The sequence below is a fragment of the Mastomys coucha genome, unplaced genomic scaffold (genome assembly GCF_008632895.1).
Source record: "Mastomys coucha isolate ucsf_1 unplaced genomic scaffold, UCSF_Mcou_1 pScaffold9, whole genome shotgun sequence".
Lineage (NCBI taxonomy): Eukaryota > Metazoa > Chordata > Mammalia > Rodentia > Muridae > Mastomys > Mastomys coucha.
The window spans coordinates 62,083,318-62,092,527 of NW_022196915.1; the positions used below are offsets into that span (position 1 = coordinate 62,083,318).

The 9,210-nt window shown below is 44.4% G+C and overlaps 1 protein-coding gene across 6 annotated transcripts in view; it reads left to right on the top strand.

The window, feature by feature from the left end:
- Positions 1 to 9,210, top strand: part of Erich6b (glutamate rich 6B) — a 59,276-nt gene that overhangs the window by 11,496 nt on the left and 38,570 nt on the right. For 5 of the 6 annotated variants that reach the window (XM_031362579.1, XM_031362581.1, XM_031362582.1 and 2 more), the window contains 2 exons: positions 4,977 to 5,380; positions 6,970 to 6,993. In XM_031362579.1, coding sequence (XP_031218439.1) covers positions 5,035 to 5,380; positions 6,970 to 6,993 — 370 coding nt within the window. In that variant the 5' untranslated portion in view covers positions 4,977 to 5,034. The remainder of the gene's footprint in view (positions 1 to 4,976; positions 5,381 to 6,969; positions 6,994 to 9,210) is intronic. The other variant, XM_031362580.1, reaches the window with a different exon arrangement.

Consider the following 9,210-nt stretch of genomic DNA (forward strand, 5'->3'; position numbering starts at 1 on the left):
AGAAGAAGAAGAAGAAGAAGAAGAAGAAGAAGAAGAAGAAGAAGAAGAAGAAGAAGAAGAAAGTGGAACAGGTTGCAGGGACCAGCACTGTAAAGTGGGGTGGGTTACAGTGTACAGGGAAACTTCAATAAAAAGGTGAGGGTGTGCCAGGTGGAGTCCTGGGGTGCCCAGTCCCATGGACAGGGAGAGTCCCAGTAGAGTTTGTGATGACAAGGAACTGCCTCTTAGTGCCAAGACAGTGGGGACCAGGGACCAAAGTCTTCACACTGCTTCTTCCTCAGAATCCTCAGATCTGACTGTCAGGAAGGTAGACAGTGGGAGGTGTGGGAGTGGGACAGCTGTGGCAGCCAGGCCAGCACACCCTGTCCATGTCCTTCTCACTGCTCCCTTCAGCCCAGGGCCACATGAATTGTATAAAAGAAGCCTGTTCTCCCTCAGGAAGCAGCCCGTTTTCTTATCCCTTTCCCTCACCCTCAGGGTTTTGTGGCCACCCAACTTCAAATATTTTTGCCTTCATTTGCCTTCCAAAGTGTAAGGCATTTCAGCAAGCTTGGTAAAGCTGTGGCCCCAGTGAGAAATAGCTCAGACGCCTTTAACCTACAAATGCCATAGTCAGAACACAGAGGCCTCTGAGATCATTCCACCTTAAAACAAGCTATTTTTCTTCTCAGACCAACATTGACCCAGTCATCTGCAGAAGGAGTATTCTGTTTGTTTGCTTGTCTTAGCTACTTTGGTCTTCATTTATTTCCACCAAGAACGTTCACTTTAGGGGAAAAAAATGAGATTTAAAATTATATCTTATGGAGGGGAGATTCATCATCCGTTCATTTACTATGCAGTGTGCAAGTTCTTATGCCACAGCACTGACCTTGACAGAGAGTCACAGTTTACTTCATATATGCACACAACCAGGAAGTAAATTAAGCAAACCACATGGCAGTACATGACTAATACCTCCGTTGCTCATTCATTCATTTATTCACTCATTTATCATTCATTCATCAGATTTTGCTGAGTTCCTATTACATGCACAAAATTGAGCTGTCCATGTGTATATGCGAAGGTGTGATACAGCAACATCCTCTAAGACAAGACATTCCATCTTGGAAGGAAGCTCTTCGCAGGATGTTCTAAGTGAAGATGAGCATTCCACCCTGTGGGGAAGCTTCTTCAACTTCGAGAAGGAAACAACTCAATAGCTTCAGGAAGTCCCTGAAACTAATCAGATTCACTAGACCACTTCCATCCACCAAGCATGGGTTAGCAGTAAGGACCTCTGCTGAGAGACATTCTCCGACTAGCCAAAACAGCTTGGGAAAGGCAGAGAAGAGCTGAGCTGCCTAGGAAGGTGATTTCAAACCTGTGGAGCTGTCCTCAAGGCATGCTGTGGCCTCCAGCTTTTGGTGGGCTTTGGTGATGTAGCTATCATTGAGGGGTGCTCCTATAAGTAACCTCTCACCCATAAGTCCTATAAGCAACTTCAGTGAAACTCACTGGTTCGTCAAGCTGAATTTTGGTGGTATCCCCGCTTCGATCTGTCATTGGTTCACTCTTTGGGGTGAGCAAGTGTTTTCATTTCTCCAGGAATAGTGTCACACAGCCTGGGGTGCTCATACGCACATGTGCAGAGGCCAGAATGGGCTCTTGGGTGTGTAGGATCCATTTCTCTACGGGACCAGAACCCTAAAGCCAGTATGTGAGCAGACAGTCAGGAGTCAGTCTTCCTTGTGTATCTTTTGTTTCCTCAGTGTGGGCAGAGATGCGAGAACAGGAGGCTGTTAGTGGGCACACGGCAGGACTCAGGCGATGCTCAGCCCTCTAGCTTACTGAATAAACGCAAGCCGCAGTGAGGACAGAGACTGGAAGAGCAGTCTCTTCAAAGGGCCCGCCTTCGTTCAGCATCTGTTATATGTGGGAAAGGTGGATTCCTGCGTCCAAGAGAAGCCAGAACTCTCAGCTCCCTGTCAGTTCTGAAACCTGTAAATATTTGCTTCAACTTTTAGGAAACCATTATTTCAACTGAATTAAAAACTGCTAGCTGTGTTGGATGAATGCTGACATCTTGGAAAAGTTTGGTCTAGCTACCAATAAACTACAGCCACCCATCATAAAGTTTCTGGTCCTACTGTAGCTGTAGGCACTGCCTGCAGCCAGTCAGATGAGCCAGAGCCACAAGTTGCCTCAGACACCAAGTCTCAGGCTGCCGTTGTGATTTACAGCTGCTGTGGGCTCTTGTTTCTAAGATAACTAGAGTGAGGTGTTGAAAATTTCCTTCCTGGCCTTTGAAATAAGAATGCAGCTTTCCTTCCTTTCCATCTTTCTTTCCTTCCTTCCCTTTCTGTCTCTTTCTTTCTCTCTCTTTTTCTTTCTTTCTTTCGTCCTTCCTCCCTTCCCTCCTTCCTTCCTTCCTTTCTTTCTTTCTCTCTTTCTTTTCTTCACCAACAGCAGGGAAGGTAGGGAAATGGAAAGAGAAGCCTTTGGTAGCCCTGAGTGACAGCATGTTGTTGATAAACGTAATCTGGTCAGTCCAGGATCCCGGCCGATTTTGATTTCTTAAGCAGCTAAGAAGAAATCTGAAAGATGAGCATTTCATGAGCCTGTGTTCATGGCTATCTGGCTGGACAGCCCCACTGTCAAAAACGCAAACCCCAAACCGAGCAGGCACTGATGCACTGAACATGGATTTTATGTAGAAAAATCACAGTAAGAGTAAGGGACCTCGGGGTAGACTTGGGCTCAGTTCAACACACAACAAAGAACAGTGGAAATCCACTGCTGTGGGCCAGGGAGTATAACATCAGGAGACATATGGGTGGGTGGAAAGTTAAATGCTAGGCGTGAGGGGATTATAATGAAATTGATTTGGTATGATTCTTGCTGAAGATCAGATGTGACCTGGAAAGATGGAGGATGAGGGCTCCAACCTGATATCAGTGATGATGGGATCTCAAGAGTAGAGACTCTTGCAGAGTTTTCATGTAAATGAATTATTTATTCCAGCTAGCCTGAATAAAAGATGCGAGATCCTGGTATTTTACTTACAAGCTGTAGGCCTAAATTGGGTAGGTTGTGAGCTATTCTAACTTATACTCCAGCCATATGCCCCTTGTTATTTGCTGTTTGAATCTCACTGGAATTTTTCTGCCCTGTCGGTTTATCCTCTGGGGGCGTTTCACTCTCTCCTCCTTCTCTCCTCTCTCTCCTGGCAATCCCTACTTGCATCCCCCAGCCTGGTAACTGAAGTCCCGCCTACTTGTATTCTCCCTAGTAATTGGCTGTAGCCACTTTTATTTAACTTTAAATTGGGAACAAAGTTTACATAGCGTTACTCTGTACATATGGGGGCATCCAGATCTTGGGAGCCAGTATCTATCATTTGAATACACAGCAGCACCAGACCAACCCTTAACATTCTTTCTACAGTTAAATTTTACAAGAGCATGTGGGGATAAACCTAAAAGAAAGTCCTGGAGCCCAAGTAAAGTTTGGTCAAATAAGGATTCTTTTATCTAAGGATTCTTTTTTTCTAATTGTTCTCACCATCCACAGTGAAGGCTGGAGGTGTAAGGAGCAAGAGAGTGTATTTGTATGTATTTGTATAAACATATATATTCCCAAATACATAAATACAACCTGCTTACTCTGTTTAATGTTCCTTGTGTGTATGTTTCAGGGCTGACCATTTGGAATTGGATAACTAAGTGGCTCACATAAAATCTTTTTGTTTGGTGGTTTGATTGACTTTTTGAGACAGGTTCTCTCTACACAGCACTGGCTGTCCTAGAACTCACTCTGTAGACCATGGTGGCCTCAGACTCACAGAGTTCCATGTGCCTCTGCCTCCCAAGTGCTGGACTTAAAGGCACGAGCCACCATGCCCAGCCACAAAATTGTTAATGAGTTTCAAAGCTTCCCCGTACTTTACAGCCTCCATCACCTCTTTGTAGTACTAGTTGCCCTGCCTGCCTCTGCTCCTGTCTACCTTAGTTACTCTTACCAACTACTAAGCCACCCATGAGAGCTTCTGTATTAGTTTCTTATTGTGTTGCCTCAAGAAAAAAATAACTTAAACAAAAGCAACTTACAGAAACGGTGAGCCAAAGTCCATCCCTCCCTGTGTAAGTTGCTTTTGTTCAGATATTATTTTCCATCATAGCAGGGGAAGCCACAGCAGCAGCAGGACCTTGAGGCTGCAGGCCACATGCATCCAAAGCCAGGAAGCCGGGGGAGAGACATGCTTATTCTTTCTCCTTTCTGTACAGTCAAGAATTCAAGCCTACATTAAAGAGGTTCACACCATTGGAAAGGCAGGCATGAAAGCCAACTGACACAGCAAAACGGTCACTCAGTAAAAGCACAGAGAGCCCAGGCAGAGTACGGGCTCGATCTCCCAAGGCTTCCTGGGGGAGTCACGATGCTCACAGTAGCGTGGCAGCTGGGATGAAATCGTAAGGAACTGTCACATCTAGCAGGAGGTAGTGCTTTGAACAGCTGTCATTCATGAGAATATGCCTCAGGACCTTAACCACATGGCCCTCACTTACCCGAGACCCCATCCCTGCCTCTATTCCATCCTTGTCACTGTGTAGACATCAGTTTGCCCAGTTCCTTTTCCCCTCCAGATTTCAAGCTCCTAAAACATAATCTATTGTGTTTGTCGTGGCAGTAAGTATTTCTCAACAAAGAAATACAAAGGTTCTCCAAGTGAGCATGTCACCAATCCCTGGCTGTGCCTTCTCTTTCCAGCCTGTCTACTTCACGTTATGCTATGTGTATTCTCCACCAACTACGGAGGGTGGAGCCTCTGGTCCTTCTATTTGTGGTAGAGGCAGGCCCTCATGCTACCATGTACTGATATGGACACAAACGGGCTTCCAGAGGTTATTAAAGGAAGTGAGTGAACAAGACCAAATTCCATCCTATTTGGTGGGCTTGTACTTACTAAGGGTGATTTTATTCCTTTCAACTGCCAGGATGATAAATTAACATTACGTGCTACTGAAAGGACTCATCTACGCAGGCTTCTCCATCATGTCTGATGATACTTTATCATCAAGATCCTCACCTCCTGGCTCTCCCAAGGCTTCCAAGTACTCCAGACGGGCACCTTCCCCATCAGAGGACAGCCAATCAGAGGACGATGAGAGTTCACAGGACGAATCTCTGTCTGATGCTGAGGATGAGTCTACAGAGTGTACGGATGAATTAGACACTCTAGACTTTGGGGATGATGAGTCTGAGGAGGAGTACCTGGAGGAGGATGAGGTTTTAGATGAGGAAGCAGTGTTGCAAAGGGAAACGTATCTGCTTCAAGCAGCACATATGGAAGAGACTGCATATCTAAAAGAAAAGAGGCTTCGGAGGCATCTGGAAGATGGTGAGTATCTGCAGGGGAGGGGTGTCTAGAGAAGCATCTGGAAGATGGTGAGTATCTGCAGGGGAGGGGTGTCTAGAGAGGCATCTGGAAGATGGTGAGCATCTGCAGGGAAGGGGTGTCTAGAGAAACATCTGGAAGATGGTGAGTATCTGCAGGGAAGGGGTGTCTAGAGAGGCATATGGAAGGGAGAGAGTGGTTTTATGACACAGAGCATTTGGCAGGGGACAGGGTAGGAGGAGGACAGTAGCTCTAGCTCCCTGGTTACTCAGACAGGAACAGCAAAGGTGCGAGGCAGGAAGAAACATCTGTGCTCTCGCTGACACAGATGTTCGTAATGCTGACAGATAGAATGCCCTTAAGACCAAACTCTGCTCAGAATGTCCTCAGGGCAGCACCCTGAATAGAGAGCCGTCAGGGAGAGACATCAAGAGCACGAAGTGCCTGTTTGGTTCTGTTTTTCCATCTGTTCTTTTGCTCACTTATTTGTTAAGACCAGGTTTCATTTACCACCACCCCTCCAATGGCCTCAAATTCACCCTGCCGCCCAGGATGACCTTGAACAACCACTCGCCCAGCCTCTACCTCAAGAGTGCTGGGGTCACAGCCGACACTGCTACTCTCGGTTTAGGTACATGTTCTGGAAGCATCCACCAGCTATATGGTATCCCGTCCTGATCTCCCTGCTATCACAACAACCTCCTTTTTGAACGAGGAGTGAAGCTTTATCATGTGTGTTTTAGAAACCGTATAAGATGTAGGAAAAACAGAAGGGAAGTCAAGGCTACCACTCAAGGCAAGGCTACCACTCAAGGCTGCCCCTCAGACTCCACCCACAAGTGAGCCTGTGTGAACAGTCAGAGAGAAGGAGAAAGTAAAGGCTACCACCAACGACGACCACCTTTTTCATACTTTGGTTCTATTTTTCTCAGACTTATATGTGCATGTGCACATATACAGACTAATTGTGCATACATAATTTACTCATGAGATCGTGGTCCTGTATTGGTTACCGGATTGACAAATTTCACCTTTTACGGAAGAGCCATGCTTATGCTTTTTCTATAGTGCTTGCACCTTGCTGTTAATGTGTGTTTATTTATGTATTTCTACCTTGTGACTGCATACGAATTTTATGTTTTGTGAACATAATTTTATATTTTATAAATTTAATGTATTGGGTTTTCTTTTTAATACTTTTTTTTTAATTTTTAACTGACATAACAATTGTACATACTAGTGTGTCCCCAGTCAGTGTACAGTGATCAGATGCAGAAGCAGAGAAATCTACCCTTCATACATGTGGCTCTACCTTACGGTGGGGGCATTCCAAATTCTCTGTAAACTATTTTTGAAATATCAGCTAATTGCTGTCCACTGTAGTTATCTTGCTTTTTCCATAGAACATTCAAAGTCATCCACGTGTCCACAGTACCCACTAACCATCCTCTCTCTCCTGCTCAACTCATGTATGCACACTCATCCCAGGCTATACCACTATATTGCTATTCAATCCCCATTATTGATCATTCATTGCTTCCGATTTTAGTGCTGCTACGTTTTTGTCTCATTTTGGTTTGTTTTGTTGACAGGGTCTGCCTATGGATCCCTCCCTCGTAAGTGTGCTATTAGCATATAAGCCAGGCTGGCCTCGACTTGCAGGCATCGCAATGCCTAGGCCTCCTGAGCTCTGGGACTGTGGATGTATGTGCTCACCATCCCTTGTTTGGTGTTACTTTTATAAACAGCTCTTTGAGACTGGGAAGTAGCTTATTTGGTAGAGTGCTTGTTAGCATCCACGAGGCCCTAGGGTTGACCCCTTACGCCACATAAACTGGATGTGGTGGTGTATGCGGCCAATGTACTATTTGCTAGCTCTTGCTAATGTGTCCTGGCACAGAGACTCATGTGGCATCTTCCTAGGATGTCCCTGGCTGCATGATCATAACCAATCAGGTACAGAAACTAAAAGCCCCCAAGTCATCTACATCATCTTGATGTGGACCTAAATTAAGAACGTAACTATATTCCTGGGACCAGTTTTGCTACCCTCAGCTTTTATTTTTACATTCTCTTGGATCTCTTCCGCTATAACATCCTTGATTCCTACTGCCCTTGTGGAAGCTGAGCATTGCAAAAACGACTGCTCTATGGCCAGGAAATACTTTTCTGTGTGCCTCTACCATGCTCTCTCTTGGGAGCCTAAGACCTCCGCTGTCCAAATACCAAGTGTAATGCTAATACTGAAAAATAGCAGCTTGTGTGTTTCTTCTGCACGGTATGGATCAAGCATTCTTAACATGTCCCCTCTGCATGCTGGATCTTTGTAAATATATTACCCACTGGAGTAGGACAAACACAATGCTGTCAAGCGAATGGAACTGTGTATAAAGCACAGGCTTTGAAAATAAACGACCTGCTAGCAAAAAATTGAAAAAGCACTGAAAACCCTACAGGGAGATGCTGGAATGATTTTAAAGGCACAGAGTAGAACTTCTTGGGCTATGTAAACTCCAGCACCACACTAGAGCGTGTAAAACAGGTTATGGGGGTAGGGGGTTAACAAGAGAATTCTTTGGTTTTTGAAAGAATTTATATCAAGTTTTTTAATGTAGAATATTCTCCAAATATCTTTGATATAACTAGTATGGAGCACAATATTGAACAAGAATGCCTTCCTGACCCATAGCAGATAGACAGCAAATTGAATCAACCAAACAGATTTATTTTATAAGGGCATATGCGTACACACATGCACGCATTCATGCGTACACTTACTTTTAGTGAATTAACTGGCATTTATAAAAAAGAACCTTAGAAAGAACATATGAACTACCATCTCTCACTCTGATAGTTAATTACTAGGAGTTAGGGACAGATCACAACCTTGAGGAGGATGGGGGCCCTCTCTAGGCACATCAAGGAAGAATACTGTTATCAGCTAGTAATGTCTCCCATAGAATCAGGAAGTGAAGATGAAGCCTGAATGAATGCCTTTGTTTGCTAGTAGCAAACAGGAGTCTGCCATAAAGAAGGTCTTTCTTAGTGGCTTGACTTCTTCGGTCTGAATCCCAGCTCTCTCTTACAAGTTACATGAACTTAGACAAGTTCCTTAATCTCTTTTATCTTGGTATCATCTCTTAATTGGGGACTAGCTGTTGCTACCTCACAGGCTTCATCAAACACACAGTATTTTGAGCCAGTGTAAAGGTTAGCTGATTATATATATATATATATATATACATATATATATATATGTAAATATACATATACACATATATATATACACACACACATCTACCACTGACTTATGAGTGGCCAATCTTTCATGGCCACATTTTTCTGCTTTGTGAAATGGATGTGACCAAAAGAAAGATCATGAGGTAGTGAGACAATGTAAAGAGGAACAAGCCAACATCAGAGATACTCCTGGGTATCATGCCAGGCTCCAGTAATTCTTTGTCTTTACTTGAGCTGATGACAACTGTATCTGAAGCTCTTGGTGTCATATCATTAAATACAATCAGGTGGTTAAGTGACCCCCATGATTAGAATTCTATTGCATGCCTTGACTCCCAGCACTCCGGAGGCAGAGGCAGGCAGGCCTCTGTGAGTTTGTGGCTAGCCTGATCTACATTGTGAGTTTCAGGACAGCCAGGGCTATGTAGAGAGACCCTGGATCTAAAAGAAAATGGGGAAGGAATTAAACCTCCCGATCTTAAATATCCAGACCCCTTGCTCTGTCTGGTACCTTTGCTGAGTACCTAAGATTAGCAAAGCAAACCTGAATCCTCACTTGCTTGAGTTCTCTCCAGTTTAAATCCCCTACTGTT